The 19,150-nt window shown below is 48.5% G+C and overlaps 2 protein-coding genes across 10 annotated transcripts in view; one reads left to right on the forward strand and one right to left on the reverse strand.

Annotated features, from left to right (window-relative positions):
• PBX3 (PBX homeobox 3) overlaps positions 1-13,038 on the reverse strand; it is a 103,849-nt gene extending 90,811 nt beyond the window's left edge. Inside the window, exons 1-4 of one of the 6 annotated variants that reach the window (XM_040083372.2) lie at positions 12,564-13,038; positions 11,501-11,647; positions 9,675-10,258; positions 8,754-8,827 (exon numbers count right to left, since the gene is read on the reverse strand). In XM_040083372.2, the coding sequence (XP_039939306.1) occupies positions 8,754-8,827; positions 9,675-9,871 (271 nt within the window). In that variant the 5' untranslated portion in view covers positions 9,872-10,258; positions 11,501-11,647; positions 12,564-13,038. Of the gene's footprint in view, positions 1-8,753; positions 8,828-9,674; positions 10,806-11,500; positions 11,648-12,252 lie in introns of those variants that run through there. The other 5 variants (XM_040083374.2, XM_040083371.1, XM_040083370.2 and 2 more) reach the window with 5 other exon arrangements.
• Positions 13,039-13,213: 175 nt separating this feature from the next.
• The window catches only part of MAPKAP1 (MAPK associated protein 1), an 80,620-nt gene continuing 74,683 nt past the window's right edge, over positions 13,214-19,150 (forward strand). The window contains exon 1 of one of the 4 annotated variants that reach the window (XM_040083489.2): positions 13,214-13,263. The gene's annotated coding sequence lies outside the window, so the exon portion shown is untranslated. Of the gene's footprint in view, positions 13,264-13,500; positions 13,521-15,493; positions 15,690-19,150 lie in introns of those variants that run through there. The other 3 variants (XM_040083491.2, XM_058423133.1, XM_040083490.2) reach the window with 3 other exon arrangements.

The following is a 19,150-nucleotide window of genomic DNA, read 5'->3' on the forward strand; positions in this document are numbered from 1 at the left end:
GTTCTTTTGTTCAACAGTCCGAAACCCAAAATGAGCAGCTGGAGCCCAGCAACGCTTCCTTTTGCTGCCTGTGAGAACTGACTTTGCAGTGATGTTTTGTTCCTTCCAGTATCAAAAAGGTTCACTATGACAACTGAAGTTTTGGATTATAAATTCCTGATGGGATTCTTCGGGCCAAGCTCTGGGGAACTGTGGGCGACCAGGGACATCACACTTCCCATGCAAGCTGCACTGGGGCCCCTTTGTTGCGGGCGAGCAGGGCGGGCGGGCGCCCAGGGCAGGGGGCGGCGGGCAGGGACCCGCAGTGCACGTGCCAGTTGTCCTGCGCTGACGTGAAAACCCCTGTGGCTCCGGGGAAACCGCCGTGGTTTGTGTCTCATGTGGTTCATGTTAAAAATTTCCCAACAGTGATAGACTTCAGCTGCCAGGATCAGGGAGAGCATGTGCATCCAGCATGAACAGCCCCCGCACGCAGCTCTGGGCCATTTTTTTATCCTTTTTCCTTTCTTTTAAATAACTATTGGGGCTCATAACAAGCACTGTCACTCCAGCACTGCTCCCCTGATTGACTTTGCGACAATGATCTCTGGAGGAGATGGGCACTCAAACAGCCACTCTGCTGCACTCAGGCAAAGAGGACTAGAGAGGCTCGGGCTGGCTTTGCTTTGGGTTTATTTTTTGCTAAATTTTTGTTCAATTTCAGAATTACTTTTTTGATTTTTTTTAAAAACGGTGTTGCTTGCAAAAAGAAAGCTAATCACAAAACTGTAGTAAAGCAACTCAGAGGCTGAATGAAAACAACACACACACACACACACACACAAAAACTCCAAACCTCAAAAAACAAAGGAAAATTTAAACTGGATCAGAACGTCTAATCTTTGAGCCATCCTGGAGCATCCTGCTACAGCAGAGGTCTCAGCGCAGTGCTCTTATGTATCATATATGCTCTAATAAATAGGTTCAATGAGTTGAGTTAAGGGCAGAGTTTAACTATTAACTCCAAATTCCCTCACTCTTATGGCTGTAAGTCAATCCCTTAATGTTACTTTAACACAATTTCTGACAGTTGAATAAAATCTATGGTCAGTATTACAACCCCTTCCTTCCTAAAGGAAGGAAAATACATGTGTGATTTGCATCAGAAATGGTGGGAAACGCTGTGGGTGAGTGGGGGTGACAAATGTTCACAGCCCCATTGGCCAGGAATCCCAGCCTTCCATTTGCCTTCAGCTGGCTGGGCCCTCACACCAATCCCCAAAACAGCAGAACTGGCAAAACCTCCTCCACACAGGTACAGCTCTCAGCACAGGAGCTGAGAGCAGGCAGAGACGTTAGAATACAAAGCTGTAAGATATATCTAAAATAATCCCACAAAAATCAGATGACACAAAGAATTCTAATACTTTCCTTTTGTTAAGATACAGTAACTGATAATACAATGAAATTCTTCATGTTCAGTATCTCCCATTAGATCAATTAATATTCAGAGAAAGGCTTTAACATGAAGTTTAAATAATCATAGAAGGAGAAAAAGAACCACCAATGTTCTAGAAGCTTCTCTAGACCTTTCAATCAATTTTATTTATATGCAAAACCAAGAGAAACTCAGAAAAAACAAAGCTCCTCCTGATGCTAAAGCTCTCAATTTACTGACAGGCAAATGGCTTCATGCTGCCACTTAATCTCATTTCTTGCATAATGCCCTCTAATTAGCATATCAAAGTGAATTAATACTTCTAGGGCATTAGCAATGGGAAAATCTGCTCCAGGCTTCACAATAGCAGTTAAGCAAGAGCCAAGAAATCCTCAAAAACACCACAAACCACTTTGCATTGCAAAACTGTTCAATTTATTTATCCTCTCTCTCTAAACACTTTTACCGCACACTGTTTTACTACTGTTCACCAAACAAAATGATAATTGCCAAAGTTACCAGCATCTGTAATGCCTGTTTAGAATCTTAATTTAGATTGTGTACTTGAAGCTCTCTAGATGCTTCCATTGACCCCGTCATACACCACAGGACATACAGGAAATCTGTAGTTCTTTTAAAAAATGCTGTCAGGATAATATTATTAAATAACCTTTTCCACTTACAATAAATGATTAAAAATTAAATAATCTATGACAAAGCCACCTGCTGGACAACGAGGAATGAGAGATTGGCTTTAAATGTTGATGCATGACTGAAGTATAGCAAAAGGGTTTGACCTGTAAACACAAGATACAAACCCACCTCCCTTCCAGGTGATGGATTTCTATTACATGGGATATTCAGTGATTCACATTGTTACAGTCCCTGTGACTGTGCAACACACATTGAACTGATCATTAACAAAAGAACTGAAATACCTAAAAGAGCATAAAATTAAACTAAGTGCACAATGATTTTTACTATATGCTTTTATGCAAAACATGCTATTTTGATTCAATTCCTGACGCAATAAACACATTTGAGCTGTTAGAATCAGAGATCAGAGCTTTTCTCCTTTAAAAAACGTTTTCAGAATCTGCAATCAATCACAGGTCACTTTGCAAAATATAAATTGTAATTTATAAACAAGGTCTAAAAACCTCTGAAACTTTGTCACCTTAGGGCTCCGCACCAGTCTTTAAAAACAGAAAAAGAACACTGAGGGGAAAAAACAAAACAAACACCCAAACCCTACCGCCCAACACCAGTACTCCCACCCTAAGCCCAGGAAGGGCCTGGAGCACCAAAGGCAGGCCAGTAACAAAGAGGAGAAGAAAATGCCGGGGGTCGGTGGGGTTTTCTGCATTTCTGTTGGCAACGTGAAGGGGGGAAAAAAAAAAAAGTACAGGACTAACAAAATAAATTATGCTGGATATTTATCTGGTACTTCGAGCCTTCCTAAAGAATGTGCGTTACTGAAAAACACGCAGTGTTGAAGGACCAGGCTGCATTACCTTTGCTATTTAATTCCCTGCCTTCTCCCCCAGTCCCGGCAGCACGATGGAGGAGCTCTAACGTCCAGCTGAGCCGCACAATTCATCTGTTTGGCTGATGAACTACTCCAACTCTATAAAAGCATGAACTGTAAGAGCTGACAGAAACTTTAATAATTTATATTAAATATTGATGTGAATTATTTACTCCATTCACACTTAAAGCCAGGAATTGCCTACCAGAGAAAAGCAAACGTGACAAAAGGTCAACACGCTGGTGAGAAAAGGCAGGCGGTGTCAGGCATGTGTTATCTGAACCATGCTGATCACCTTGATAAGCGAAGAGCATTAAACATGACTGCTGAGCAAACAAACAAAGCATTCTTCTCAGGGTGTCAATCGCGGCGCTCCGACAGCTCCAGCTAATTCCAGCGCGACGCCGGGCGCGCAGCTCCGCTCGGGGCTCCGCTGCTTTGGGCTCGCTCGCGCACGGATTCACATTCATTCCTGCTGTTCATAAAAATATTCATCGAGCCATCGTGTGCACGATGTGCAAGGAATTGAAAAACAGCCTAAAATCTGAGGGCAGATCCAGACCGGACCGCCGCGCGCTCCGCTCCGTAATTATTAATACAGCCTTCATTCAGATTTAAATATTGCGTTGCATTTGTAACAATTTAGAGTGTCTAATTCTGCTTATATTTGTCTACGGTAGACTGCAAATATCATTATATTAATGTTTCACACAAATCAATGTTTAAATTGAAAAAAGACAGCATAATATCCGTATCATACAACTTTTCCATTGAAAGCTGCAGGAACAGAGCTTGATAAATGTGTTAAATCCTGTTTTAAAAAAAAAAAAAAAAAAAAAAAACTGTTTTGCATTCCCTACGTGCCATGATAATAATTTATCTCTGAATGCAAAAATTCCTTAACTTACAACAAGCATCCTAAAACACACCCCACAGTAACTGCTGTAATTTGGTATTTTCAGATAACCAAGCAAATGTGTCGAATTCAAAAATAAATGGAAGGACATGAAAGACAGCTATAAAATAAAATAAATAAAATAAATCTCTGTTCCTGGTTAAATTAGTATTGACAAACAGGGCCAAATTTATCCTCTACAGATGGGGGGGGGGGGGGGGGAATCTCTGGAACCACTAATCCCAGTACTCAAGGTGAAGATGGATATTTAAATGCAGCAAGGAGCACCAGCAATGGGAAGTGCTGAAGGTAAGGTGCAGTCTCAGGTTCTGTGAGACAAAATACCATGAATTTCTTTAATGCCCATAATCACCAAATCGCCATTTTCTCAACTAGAGAAGTGCCCTGGTAGAAATCCACAAAAGAACCAGGCTCCTGATAATGAATGTGTTGGAAACATATGACCAAACGACAATCAAGACACTTTATTCAATTTATTTTTTCCTAGTAGGACATTTATGAAGAAAAGCAATGTCATTGCCATAAGGACAGTGCAAACGACCAAACGTTCTGCCGCACGGCATCATTTGTAATACATCTGCTGGCAATTAAAAAAAAAATACATTCAAAAGTACAACTACCGGGTTGGTGACAAACCTTGGTACTGAAGCATGAGATGGGAAGCAAAAGCTAAGCAATTTAAACTGAGCTGGATGCACATAAACACCCAGCACTGACTTCTTCAGGTAGTCAGGGAACAACAAAATATGTATTTAGCAGCTTGAAAAAAAAAAACAAAACAAAAAACAGGACTGCACATAAATATTTTAAACAGCTAAAGTGAGTAACAGTAACAGCACAGCTGATATTTAGAAAATAGTCAAAATACACACACACACACACACACACACACACACACACACACACACACACACACACGTATGCTATCAGTGCCATTTCATTGTTCCATCTGAATCCTCTCATGTTCCGGCAGGATTGCCAGGATTGCGGGTTACAGCGTATCACTGAGAGTTGTTCGCACTCAACAACAGTTTACAAAGGCTGAAAAGTTGAAATTTGCGCAGTGCAAGGGCAGAGTGCTGCGAGTGGCTTTTTACAACGCCACGGTGCCGACAGGGGTTAACCTTTCCCAACTCTGCCAGAGGCACGCGAAGCCAGCGCTGCTCCAAGGAGTCCCCTGGCCGCGGGTTCCAGGCTCTGCAGCACATCGGCAAGGGGCGTTCCTGAGCACCCGGGCCGTGTCATCAATAAGGAGCTTTGCAGCCGGGCAGGGCCCGATGCAGCCCTTTAACCACAGGGAGGGCAGCGCACGGCTATTTACAGTGGTGGCAATAAAAATAAAGGTAACTTACATGGGAACGGCGAGAAATTAACCCCGTGGCTAACACACGGTTTGTCTGGTTTTCAGAGCTTTTTTATTCATTCTTTAAAACAAAAATCTATGCAAGGGGAGAACGTTGTTAATGAACATTTTCATCCTCTCTCTTTAGACATAAAAAATAGTTGCAGCAGCCCGAGCAGCCGAGCAGGCCTTTCGCTTCCCCTGCGGACACCTCCTGCAGTCGAGAAGTTCATTAAGTTTTATGATCTTCCCAAGTCAGTCCTGCTTATAAGCCTCACAAAGGCCACAAATCTGGCAAACCATCATGTATGCCATTAGGCTTTACTAGGAAATGAATGCTGTTTAGGGGTGGTGGTGACAGTAAATTCGGGGTTGGTTGGCAGCTATCATTGTTGCTGCCGGACTTGGGGAAATAAATAAATAAATAAGTAACTGTAGATGTGCACACGGTTATGCACATGAATTCAGATATTTTTATAAACCTGTGATCCTGTCTCTACAAATGACTTCTAAAGACAAAAACCCGAATTATCTATCGACGCAGTGCAGGACCTAATAATATGTTGTTCCATTGGGAAATAATTGCAATTCCCTAAGACATTTTAAGGCTACAAGAATTAATATATTTTCACTTCTTTCTCCATAAGAATAACCAGGATCCCAGCTTGAGCAACATCCTGGGGGAAGCGTAGCAAAATCACCAACCAATCTGAAGGTGTTTTAGTCAGTAAAAAAGAGCTATTAAAAAAAAAAAACTAAAAAAACCCAAAAAACCCCCACCAAACAATGGTGCAAATCAGTTTTTGATTCCTCCTGGCAGGACATGAGGAAACGGACTGTGACACAGGTATGCAACAGATGTGAGCGTGCGCTGCGAAGGCAACTTCAGCACGTCCAGTGACACCTCGGAGAGCGGGCAAAGCACAAGCAGACGGAGTCCCCGGGCCCTCACCTGCTTATCTTCCTATTTTATTGGAGGGGCTTCCGTAGAACTCTGGTATAATTTTTCTTTGAACTAATTAAAGCCCGAAGTGGCAGTTTCTTTATGAACACCGTGCTACCTTGTGGTTGCCTCTCAGAATACACACAGCTAATAATAGCTCTAAAGCACTTAAATGTATTATGCAGCACTTTTGAAAATGTTAAAATGTTAAAAAAGAAATGTCAGGCTAAATTCAGTAACTCAGTGATTTGCTTTGTACATGGTAAATACCTCACAGGGAATAAAAATAAAAATCTTCAGCTCTTGACCCTGTGTGAGGCTTTCAGAAATGAGATGCATCCATTAACTCTTTCCAGGAAGTGACTGTGGCTCCATGTAAACTGAGGATTCCTCCTCGTGCTCTCTCCCAGCCAGTCTCACAAAGTCCCCGCTGACTGTACTGAAAACCATTAGAATGTAAATAAATACATAATTCAATATAAAAATTACTTAAATATCGCATGACTTGTTTCTGAACAGACGTGACTGCTAGGCTCCAGCCTCCCTCCTCACCTCTCCGAGGAAGACGGTGATAAAGCCATCACGGCAATTCCCACACCCAGGTAAACTTTGGTTCAGATCAGGAAGAATTAAATGGCAGCACATGACCCCATCCGAGGCAGGTTTAACCACCTGACAACTGTCGGACCACAAGACAATGCAGAGCCTAGGGGGAGAGGGGACACCTCTGCTTTAACTGCATCTCAGACCCTTCCTCGCACTTCCAGTTTGGAATTGTTTGAGCCGTTCCCACCGAGAACAGCTTCCAGAAAACAGGCTACAGTTTATTTTCGCGTTTTCTTTGCTTTAGCACACTAAGTAAAGCCTGCACAGACATTTCACCTCAACTGGGAGGCCCTGAGTGAAGGTCCCCTATCGGGAAGAGTTTTTGGTGGAGGTGTGGATCCATCTCCATCAATCACTCAGAGCATTAATCGTGTCCCTGCCATGCTGCGGGGTTGGCAGGAGCTCGCCTTTGGGCAGGCAGACGCCTTCACTCTTTGTTGGTTCTCAGCGACCTCACAAAAGAGAGATAACTCGAAAACTTGCTCGACTTCTTGCAGCACAAATGCAGGATCCCAACTTACAAGTTATCACTGAAACACCCCGAAAGGTTTCAGACCACAGAGCCTCTTGCCAGGTTCCCCCTCGCCTGCGAGACGGCGGCGGCCTCACAAACACCCTGTGCCAGTAACCCCACCGCTGAAAGGACGCGGGTTTTCTTCGCAGTTCACCTCTGACATGTGGCTGACTACACTTGCCTTTCAAAACACTGAGGCTAAGCCCTCTGCAAATAGAGTGACCGCGGGACCTGCGCCTGCCTCCTTAATTGAAATGTGCCTCCTGCAAATGTCTGAACACCGAGGGCAGGTTGCTTTCTGGCTCCGGAGCAGGACGGGCAAAGAAGTTTAGGGAAAGGCAGGAAACAAACACAAGCCAAAGGAAAAGGGTTGCGAGCCGACCGAGGTGGAACGTAGGTAGGTGGGAAGGGAGAGGGATCATTCCCCTTATCCCGGGTAATATAATGCAACATAAAGCAGAATCAATCTTAATATTCACAACACAGTCAATACCCTAGTGCTTAGCTGTCAGCAGGAACTGAAGTGGATCCCTGGTAGCAAAGAAACCCTTGGACATAAAGCACCATAATTCACAGAGAACCGCTCACTCCGGGCTCCACAGCTCAGATTTGCAATGATTTCACGTTGGATTGTTTTTGTCCAGTTTTATTTTTTCAGTGTGGAATTAAGCAGAACGTTATTGAGTATCACAGAGAGCCAAAAAAGCCAGGCAACGGTTTTAGCTATATGTGAATAAATGGCTATTCTTTTTTAAATCCAGTCATAATAAATGTTTTTGTTATTGTTAAATGTTCTTACTATTGTTAAATGTTCTTATTCTCATTAAATATTATTCTCACTAAATGTCCTTGTTCTCATAATACAAAGCAGAATACTTTGTAAATTTCCTTCTCTAAACAAACAAACAAAAATTTTATAAATTCAGTGATGTGAAAAAATTGCAAAAAATCTCCTAAAATGCCCACAAGAAAAGCACCGAGTTTATTCTTGTCGCGTTAATGTAGACGGAAAAAAAAAACCAAAAAAACAAAAAAACAACCCTGTACTTTTGAGATGATTTTTGAGAATTTTGGCGTTTAAAAACCCAGCGCCCGGGAGGCGCCGGAGCGGCGCCGGGCACGGGAGCGGGGTCGGAGCGCCCACGGCGGGGCCGCCTCGGGTTCGGCTCGGCGCGCCCGGCCCTCACAAAGCTCACGGTCCGGTCCCGGGGTTAAAACCCGCGGCCACGCCGCCCCGGGATGTCTTTCACACACCGCCTGACGGTAACACGGCAGCGCGGGCGCTCCGGGGCCGTGGGGGCCGTGAGGGGAGACCCCCGCGCCATTTCACGGCGCTCCCGCCGCCTCGCGAGCCCCCGGGTGCCCCCGGCCCCGCGGGGCTCCCCCGGCCCGGCCCGGCCCCCGCCCCCGGCGGCGTGAGGGGCGCCGGGCCCGGCGGAAGGCGGGAGCGCTAAGATGGCTGCGGCGGCGGCGCGGGCGGCCCGTACCTGTTTTCTCCTTGATCTCGCAGAGGACGCTGAACAGGGCGGGTTTCATCCTGTGGCAGTTCAGGGCGTGTTTCCTGCAAGAGAGCACAGGACAAGCGGTTAGCGCCGGGCTCCAGCAACATGGCGCCTTCCCCGGCCCCGCGCTGGGGCCGCTCGCCCCCCGGCCGGGGGTCCCGGGGCCGCGGGCAGCGAGGGCCGGGCGGAACCTCCCTCATCCCGCTTCACTTTCATGCGGAATTATCTTTGTGCAAACACCGCCCGAACGAGGGGGAGAAACCACCCCCCTTGTCCCCGTCCTGCGATATTAGAACTGATTTATTAAGGAGATTGGGGGGGAGGGGGGGAGGTGTACAGAGTTAACATTGTTTTTGTATTTATTGTGATTTAATACAGCCAGGGTTTGGTTTGGGTTTTATTCACACACACACACCCTCTCCTGCAGCAATATCTGATCAGATTTATAATTCATCTGCTGCCACTTTGAGACAAGAAAAGAAAGAAAGAGGCAAAGTTGTACTTTGAGGGATGGCCGGACAGACAGACAGATGGACGGCGGCGCAAAGGCCGGTATCCACCGGACAGCATCCAGCGGGAATGGGCAGGGATCAGCCACAGCCTCCCGCACACCACAGTGACGGCAGAACCATCGCATACTTCTACATTTATTATATCTCTTTTTTTTTTTTTTTTAAGGAAAGAAATCATTAAATAGCAACTTGGCTCTGCCTTTGCCTTGGCTGCTGGTAATTTCTCTTACGGCCCCAAGAAGTTGCTCTTAATTGTGAGACTACGGGTCTCTGCAGAGGAAGGAGCAGGAAGGAGAGAAACAAAAACCACACACACACACCAAAAATAATTTTAAAAATAATAATATTAATAATAATTTTTTAAAAAGACAAGGTTTAATTAGACGAAACCAACTTTGCTTGTGCCTCATCCAGGCTTTGGTCAGTGATGGTCATGATCTGATGGAGGATGTCGCCGATGTCCTGCTTCCTGCCGTCGCCGTCAGCCCCTTCGTGTCCGTGGGGAGGCGGCAGGGCCATGCCCCCCTGCACCGAGTGCCCGGCCAGGTTCACGCCGGCCAGAGTCTGCAGCATCCTGGACTGATCGTCCATGGCTCCGGGCCGGGCCGCGCTCCGGGCGGTCACGGCAGCGCCTGCCCCGCTCAGTCCCAGTGCCGCGCTCCTGACCGCGCTCTGCACACACACCGAAAACACGAGGAAAAAAAGCCAAACAAAAAAATAACAAAAAAAATGTAGTATTTGTGTTTTGACCGGATCTCAGATGTTTATTCCACTCTCTTCTCCTTCCCAGGGCAGTAAATCACTCTCTTCTTTAGTTACAATCTTCTTTCATCATCATCATATTGGTGCCTCGGATAAATGAGCTGAGCAGATTTCTGTGAGGTTTTCCTGGTACAATCTTCTTCCAAAGCTTTTTTTTTTTTTTCCTTTTTAATTTTTATTGTTGCTTTTTATGTCTTTCCCCACTTGTCCAAAAATCTTCTTTGCAAAAAGGCAAAATTAAAAAAAAAAAAAAATTAAATACAAAATCAAAAAAACTCGCTTTCAAATCCTTCAGAAGTTGGGAGGGTGCAAACAGCAAAAACCACAACAAACCAGCGAACACCCCCACCCCGAAATTGCAACATAAAAAAGCCAAGAAAACACAATCACAGAGGGAAAAAAAAAAAAATTAATCGCCCTCCCCCCCAAATAACAAACGATCCCAAGTCTGTGCACGGGGGTGAGACAGCAGCAATCAAAAGTTTGAACTTGTGCAAAGAAAAGAGCGGAAATAACGGGGAAAGAACTGTAAAAAAATTAATTACACACTCTCTGCAAAGCAATGTGCAAAAATATCGGCCCGCCGGAATTTATGAGCCCCGCGCCCGGTGCCCGCGCGTGTTTTATGTTGTTTGATGGCCGCTCCGGTGAGGGATTGACAGGCTGCCAACGCCACTCACTCACCGCAGACGTGTCACCCTGTGAAGGAGCCGAGCGGCGCGCGAGAGGGAGCGGAGCGCCGGCCCCGCCACGCCCGCCGGCCCCCGCCCCGGCCGCCCCGGCCCCGCCCCAACCGGGCGGTCCACCGCCCCGCCCCGCCCCGCGCGGGGCCCCGCCCGCCCCGGTCCGCGCGCGCGGCCCTCCCGCCGGGCCCAGCGGCGCCCGCGCTCCCGGGGCGGGCGGGGGGCGGCGGCCGCGTGCGCGAGCGACGGGCGCTACGGCCAATCGCGGCGCGGGCGAGGCGGGCGGTGGCGGCGGCGCCGGCCAGTCGGCTCGCGCAGAGAGGCGCCGTGCCCGCCTGCCCCGCCTCGGGCCCCGCCCCCGGCCGAGGAACTTGTGATTGGGCCGTTCGAACGGTGGCGTGGGCGGGGGGAGCGGCCCGGGCCCCGCCCCCGGTGACGCGGTGACGCGGGCCGGGCCCGGTGCCTCCCGAACTGCGGGGGCCGGCGGGAGCCGGGCCTGCCCCGGGGCCCGCAGCTGCGGCCGTGCGGTGGAGCCCCGGCGCAGGATGAAGCGTCCCGGGCCGGTCTGTCGCGGCCCGTGCCTTGAGCGTGTCCTCGCGGAAAAGCCGCGGGACAGAGCAGGAGCTTTTGGCACAGCCGGCCTGGCTCAGATCGTGCGTTACCGGGGCTAATTGCAAATTATCTTTTTGTAAATGTGCACAGAACCGCGGAAATGGGAAGAGAAAAGGGCACAGGCACCAAGGGTAATTACGATCTCATTCTCGTAAGAGGTTACCTATAGATGGTTGCCACCCCTCGCATTTTCTTCACGTGGGACACTTCCGCCGTTCATTCCAACTTCCTTCGATTCTGGTCCATTTTGCTCACGCTTTGGGTGGTGTCTAACACAGCTGCCCTCATAGACACCTCTTAGGGAAACCACCTGTAGGTGCAGTGAAGAGTCACAGTGGCAGTTAAAATGATCCTTAATTTGCTGTATGTACTCGGTCTGTGATGAACGATCTCAGTAGAGTCATGCCCAAACTCAACCCTCATCCTCGTCTAACCTTCCTGGTGGTCTGGCTAATGCCTCAGGCTTGGCATGGGTCAAGCAGAGCTCCCAGCTCCCGCCAGTCCCAGCTGGCATTGCCATCCCGCACCTTCATTGGGCCCTGGATGTCACTGGAACCCTTTAACCAACTGGATGGAATCACGTGTGGCTGGAGATGGTTCCTGGTCAACAAATCTGTAGTCTCACTGTCCCCCCCATGCAATTAGTAAATTCATTCACATTTCAATTACTTTACATCTTAATTACTCCACCGTTGACTGGCTTGAGCCAATGAGTTTTCAGGGTCATCCAGTTTTACTAAGAATGCTACCCAAAGACATTTCTAAATCCGTATAATTGTGAATATTTCACAGATGCACTTGCATTTTCCCCCTGAGGGTGAAGCGTTGTGGATGGAATGGGCAGTTCCCCCAGCCCCTGACCCTGCCAAATGGGACAGTGCACCCTGCTCCCTGCAGGGACCTGCTCGGCCTCACCTCATCAGCCAAAAACTGCTGTTCCGGGTGATTTCTTGTACAGTTTCAGGAGACAGAGTCCAGTCACCCCAGAGCTCCGGGCTCTGCCAGCTGTAGTCAGGCACTCCCAGTGACATGCCCTGTGCTGGGACAGCTCCAGCTCCTGCCCTCACTCCTGCACTGTTGCCAGTCACTGGCACCTGCTCCTCACAGGCCCGTGGTGCCACTTGTGCCGTGCTGTCCACTGTCCTTCTCAAAGGCAACTGGTTTTTATGTGCAACTGCTGAGACTGCCAGGTTAAGCTTTCCTCAGGGATTAACAAATCTCCTTACTTCGACAGGCCATTGTGGAGGGCGCACCAGCAAGTCTGGAACGGTGACAGGGACACACAGCCAGCAGGCCAGGAACAGGCACCACGAGGAACAGGAACGGTGGGAGCTCCTGGGAACACCTGCAGCTCCAGGGGCTGTGAGGTGCTCCCCTGCTCGCCCAGGCAGGCGTGAGGAGACCGCCGCGGATCGCGCAGGGATGCTGCTCAGGGCTTGGGGCACGGCAGCGCTGCTGATCCCTGTCCTGGGCAGCAGTGGCACTGTTTAATGGTTATCCCCTTTGTGTTTGCACACCGACCGCTACCTGCGTGCTTTGCTTTAAAGCTACCAAACAAATACAAACGCCACAGCGTATTTAGCAAGAAATTGGAAAAAAAAAAACCGGTGCGATCCACGAGAAAAGCCTCCCGTGTGTTGCCGTGCGGCACCGGTGAGCGCAGCAGCGCCGCGGCGTCCGCGGTACCAACCCGGGGCATCGCGGGCTGGGAGCCGTGCCCACTGCAGCCCGGGCCCCGCCGCCGTGACCGCCAGCCCGCGCCGGGCCCGGGCCATCCGCGCTGCGGGCGCCGCCGCCCCGCCCGTTCCGCGCCGTCATTTCCGCGGCCGCGGCGCTTCCGGGTCGCGCGCGGCCCCGCGCCCGTTCCGCCGGACCCGGACCCGGAAGCGGCTGCGCGGCCCCGCGGCGGCGGCGGCGGCGGCGCCGGTAAGTGAGAGGCGGGGTGGGGGGCGGCCCCCGGGGCTGCCGGCGCTGTCAGTCCCTCCCGGGGCCGCCGGGTGCCCCGCGGGATGCCGTGACCGCTGGCCGCGGCTGTCAGCCTGCCCGGGACGCGGCTCGGGGGCACCGGGGCTCCTCCGCGGGGTCCGGGACGCGTCTCCCGCCGGCGGCGCGGGGGCGGCGCAGCGCGGGGCGAGCGGAGCGGGTCAGGCGAGCGTCCGCCAGCGATGGGTGGAGGGGGACAGGTGAGTGCGGCTGGAGCGCCAGGGACGGGCACGGGTCCGGCAGGGATGCCCGGGGATGTCCGCGCCCCGTGCGGAGCGGGAGGCGCACGGGTGCCGCGGCGTGCCGGTCGCTCCGTCCAAATCCCCCGTCACACGCCCCGTGTCCCTGTCACACGCCCCCCGTCCCCGTCTCCTGGCCGCTCCGGGTGGGCGCTTTGGGCGTCATCGCACCCAAATGCCGTTCTGGGTGCCGCTCCCGTTTCTGCACCCGTTTGCCACTGCCACCAGAACCGTGAGCACCCCAGGAGCAGTGGGGCAGCGGGAAAGGTGTCCAGGAGATGCAGCAGTGAGTTGATTTCTGAGCTAGTGGACGTTTGGTAGTTGACTAAACAGAGATGCCAGAGCCAAGCTTGGATATCCTGAGTGTGTTCTACAGGATTTTAGGCATGGGGGGGTTACCAGGTAGATGCAAGGCTGGGAATTAGACTCTCTCAGTTGCTTTTCCAAATTCAGAACAGCTCCATTCACGGACACTTTTTTGGGTTAGATTAAAAATAAATTGAGATCAGCGTGTACGTATAGACTTGTACAGAAATAAATGAAGCAGGGAGAACCAATTTAGTACGTTTATGTATCGGTCATGTTTCAGGCCTTTGTTGTAACACCCTTTCCTCATCTGTGGTTAATTTTTCATGCAGTTGCAACAAGTAAGAAATTTAAAATAACAAAATTGAATGTTAACATAACAAGTAACAGCTACATTCTTGTTGGGCATTTCCTTTGGATCAGTGGAGGCCTCGGCAGGTGAAGCAGCCTGGCACAGGGATCTGTGTTACACGTTGTGTAGCACAAAATTATCCCAACCATTCAAATCTGTGAACACGAAAAGCTACAACTGTATGGAAAGCTCAGTTATGGCAACAAATGGCACAGCAAATGTGCAGCATACTAGTCACATCCCCATGTAGGAGCAGCCCATCTCCCACATGGCTGCTCTTTTTGGACATCACACGGTCACTGAGGTTGGAAAAAACCTCTGAGATCATCAAGTCCAACCTCTGACCCACCAGCACCTTGTCACCCAGACCAGAGCACTGGGTGCCATGTCCAGTCATTCCTCGAACACTTCAGGGTTGGTGATTCCACCACCACCCTGGGCAGCCCCCTCCAACCCTGACAGCCCTTGCCGTGAAGAAATTCCTTTTGATATCCAGAATTCCTTCTGCTATCCAAGGGCAAATGACACTGGCTGAGAAATGGGGATAGAGCCCAGGCTCTCTTCATTTCTTCCTGTTCAGGAGCTGGAAGGGGCAGGATTGAGCAGTGGGATCAGAGCCCTGGTGGCACCCAGTGGCTCTCGTGGCGGTGTCGCTGCCCCACGCCTGGGACCTGCTGTGCAGGGAGGAGCTGCCTCAGGTTTTGTAGTAGCGGTTCTCCAGGGCTTTTCTGTTAGTGCCTCTGACACAGACTCTGTGTGTATGTGAGCCGAGCTTCATCAAACTGTGATGCCTCCTTTTCGCTCTCGGCCAGCTCAGTTTTGTAGCCCAGACAGCACAAGGGCAATCCCTACCTTGTTTGCTTATTGCTTGAGAAGTGTTGTATCTAAATCCATTATTCTGAAAGCAAAACAAAGCTCCTTGAATAAGTTTTGTGTGCTCTTGAAAGAGACAGACCCAAAATTAAAAGCTAGAGGAACACAGGATTCATCTTTTGCTGAAGAAATGTAAATCTATCCAGTTCCATTTGACATAAAGTCCCAAAGGGGCTGAAGGTCTCGGGCATTTTTAAGTAGGTCTGATCATCATGAGTGTTTCATAAGTCAGAAGCAACTTGCATGCTGCTATATTTAAAAAATAAGATTATAATCATGTTTTTAATGCAATAAAAATATTTACATGCACTCAAAAGTGGAACAGCAACAACCGATAGAAACCAACAAAGTGTTTGTTTTGACAGGTGCTGCTGTTTAAGGCACAGCCCTCTGCCTGGCCCAGGGTGTCAGACCACCCTTCGTGGTGCTGAGAGCCGTGCAGTGGCTGTGCTGTGAGCCCCTGGGCTGGCTGGACCTACATCGTGTCCCCAGGCTCTGTCCTGGGTCCAGACAAGGCAGCTTCTGTGAGCCTGGGGACCTTTGTGTGTGTAGAACCCAAGCAGAGTAGCATCTCTCTCAGTAGCAAACAGGCAAAAAAGGTAAAATGGTCAAGTTTTCTGGTTTGTTAAGTTTTTTTTCAGTTTGAGGCTTGTATAGCTTGTTTATAAAATTTATTAGGGTTTTTTGGCCCTTGAATATCACACTGAGAATTGTGACATTAGAAGCTCTAGTCTAATATTTGAGCAATCCTAGCCTGTGCTTTCATTCTCCACTCTACAACACGGTATTTTATTCATCACAGGATCCCAGAGTGGTTTGAGTTGGAAGGGAGCTCAAAACCCATCCCGTTCCACCCCTGCCATGGCAGAGACACCTTCTACTGTCCCAGGCTGCTCCAAGCCCCAGTGCCCAGCCTGGCCTTGGGCACTGCCAGGGATCCAGGGGCAGCCACAGCTGCTCTGGGCACCCTGTGCCAGGGCTGCCCACCCTGCCAGGGAACAATTCCCGCCCAATATCCCACCTATCCCCGACCCCTGGCAGTGGGAAGCCATTCCCCGTGTCCTGTCCCTCCATCCCTTGTATATAGTGTCTCCATCTTTCCTGTCGACTCCCTTCAGGTGCTGGAGGGCTGCATTTAGGTCACTCCTGGGCTTTGCCTTCTCCAGGCTGAGCAATCCCAATTCTCTCAGCCCTTCCTCATAGCAAAGGTGCTCCATCCCTCTAAACATTTTTGTGGCCTCTTCCAGACCCGCTTCAACAGGTTGGTGGCCTTTAGGAATGTTCAAGCTCAGCGAATTGTCTTTAAAGCATTTTAGGCATATGAGTGACAAGAAGTGTTCCATGGAAAAGCACCTTTGATGGAAGTGTTCCTTCCCAGCTTTCTGTGCAAAAGTCCCATCAGCTTCACCTTCTCCTGGATGGGGTCTGCTGTTCCCCTGGAAAAGAGCATTCAGCAGGAATAAAAGTAAAATGAAGGTTATAATTGTTATTTACAAGGCCCTCTGGTTTTGTTTTGTTATTTTAAAGCCAGCAGCAGTTAAGCCTCAGAAATGAACTCGACTGCTCAGATATCTTTTCTGGGTAGTGCTTCTCCCGCACGCGTGCTGTGAAATCAGGTCCCGGGGTTGTGGGTCATCCCCGTGTGACACTGCAGCTGTGGTGTGTCAGGGAATGCCTGCAGACAGCATGGAAAACCAAGCCTAATCAGAGACATTAAAAATTAAGCGAAGTGTTTGCACATATTTAGATGAGGCAGAGCCCAGGCAAGATGCGGCGCCTCGGAGCGGCCTCCATCGCAGCATTCAGCACAATATCTGAATGAAAAATGACAACACTTTGTCATCTGTTCAAATTGATATTGCACTCTCGGCAGTGACAGCTGAAAAGGCCCACAGGTGCCATATAAAGAGGTGACCATGTTGTCATATTTCATTTAGGCATCCCTCTGCAAAGCCATAATTACCTAATTAGGTTGTTAATTAGGAGATTAGCATTTCGCTATATTGATAGAATGCTCTTTGCAGGCACGAGTCTAGATACAGATTTGTCTGCCCTAATTTATAATCTCTGCATTTTTTTTATTCTTATTTATTTGCTTAAAACCTTGACACAGGATTTCTCAGGTTAACAGAGAATCAACTTGTCTGCAGTTAAACAAAGATTTGACAAGATCAGGAAAGAGAGGAGTGAACGCTTCCTGTACATACCACAATATTTTCTCCCCCCCTCTAAAGCTCAGTAATTAAAATATTGGAATTGATGTCATTTGCATCCTGATTAGTGTGACAACAAAAGTATAGCCAAATTCCAAGCAGTTCAGAAATACAGAGCTAATGCCAGATTGATTTACAGGTCTGGAAATGAACAAATAATTTGTTGGAAGTTGCGTGTAATGTAGTGTTTGCTCGTCATAACTTCCCAATTCCAGTCTCTCTTGTGAGAGAGCCTCTTTATATGACTGTAAACGATTATTTCCTTTTTAATGATAGGACCAGAGTGTGAGTGACAGCTTCTGCAGATAAGTATTCACTCTTAAATGCACTTGAGCTTTTGCTGAAACATAAACTTGAATGTTCATATATTTCAGTTCACTTTCCTTTATCCTGCCTGCCCAGGATCTGTCTGTGTTTGAGGGGGTTGATTATTTGTGCTGCTGCAAATGCAGATAACCAGAACCATTTCTTGTGCAACTGCAGGCGGAAGTTGACTGGGAAATTATTTCATATAACCTGAATCATAAATTTTGAAGTATGTACGTGCCATCCTGTGCCTGCTTATATGACGCTGGGGGGGAAAATCAATTTTTAATTCTAATCTGCCTATCTTTTTCATTAGTTTTTAAAGATCACTTTATAGAGCTACAGTCAAGGAGGTGTTTGAGTGCAGGGACTATGGAAGCCCTTGAATGATAACATGACCTGCAATGGTATATAATTTTTCCAGCTTGCTATGTTTTGAGTTTGTCAGTAATTGTTTTGGATCCAAATTGTACCTTCCACAAGTTGTGTCTTTGGAATGTTTTTGTTTACTTTGAATCGGGCTTTAATTATTTATTACTTCCTTAAGGAAGATAGTCAATTTAAACATATTAAAACAAACAAACAAATTAAAAAAAAAAAAAAATCAAGCTATAGCTTTGCAGAACAAGAGGAAAGAAAATCTTTTGCCCCCTGCTTCTCATGTCCTACTTTTATAATTTAGAGAGGAAGATACATTAGAGGAATTGGCTTGAGGGTTTTGTGAAGAATTTGGAACTGCTTGTAGCCATTTGAACTGGAGGAATCTTAAAATCATTCTGTTAAAATTGGTGAAACTTCAAAGTTGTAGCTCTTTCCTGCAGCAGAACATTTTTAGTTGCTGAGAGCTTTCTCTGATTTTATTGTTTCTTGTAGCTTATTTAGAGGTCTGTGTATTTCAAAGCATGAAAGGCAAAAATATAAACCCTTTATGTGATGAAGATATTTCCTGTAAGATGCCACGGAAAGGTGGCACTGGCTTGTCAGTTTAGGGACACGTCCTTCGGTCAGAGGTGTGCTGGTGGCACCACAGGGCATTTGGTGGGGCTGGAAGGTTCTGACCTGGAGCCTGTGAACTTTCAGGGACAGGTACAGGGTGTGAAAGTGCCTGTTGGCTCTTGTGGCACTTCACTGAGCAAAATCCATAGTTCTGCTGGAAAACGTGTCAGGATGTGCAGGAGGGAGTGGGGCTGGGGACAGTGGGTGGCAGAGAGGGGCCCTGCCCCACTGCTGGCAGGTGTGGAGATGAGGTACGGTGCCCCAGCTCTCCTGCTGCTGTGGGCAGCGACAGGGACGAGCTGGGCAGTGAGAGCGAGGCATTTTGTCAAATTCTACTGTGTACATTTAAAAAGAAAACAAACAGAAAATCCATTCCAAAATAACTGTGTTTTCCCCAAAGTCAGGAAAGCTGCACTCAGCATTTTTCAGGCTCAAGGTCAAACGTTTCCTCTGCGAGCAGCGGTGAGCAGGGACTGCCACATGGTTGCAGTCCCAGCAGCCAGTGGGTCCAGCACGGAGCGTGGTGCCAGCTGTGCCTGCTGCTG

The sequence above is a fragment of the Hirundo rustica genome, chromosome 20 (genome assembly GCF_015227805.2).
Source record: "Hirundo rustica isolate bHirRus1 chromosome 20, bHirRus1.pri.v3, whole genome shotgun sequence".
Classification (NCBI taxonomy): Eukaryota; Metazoa; Chordata; class Aves; order Passeriformes; family Hirundinidae; genus Hirundo; species Hirundo rustica.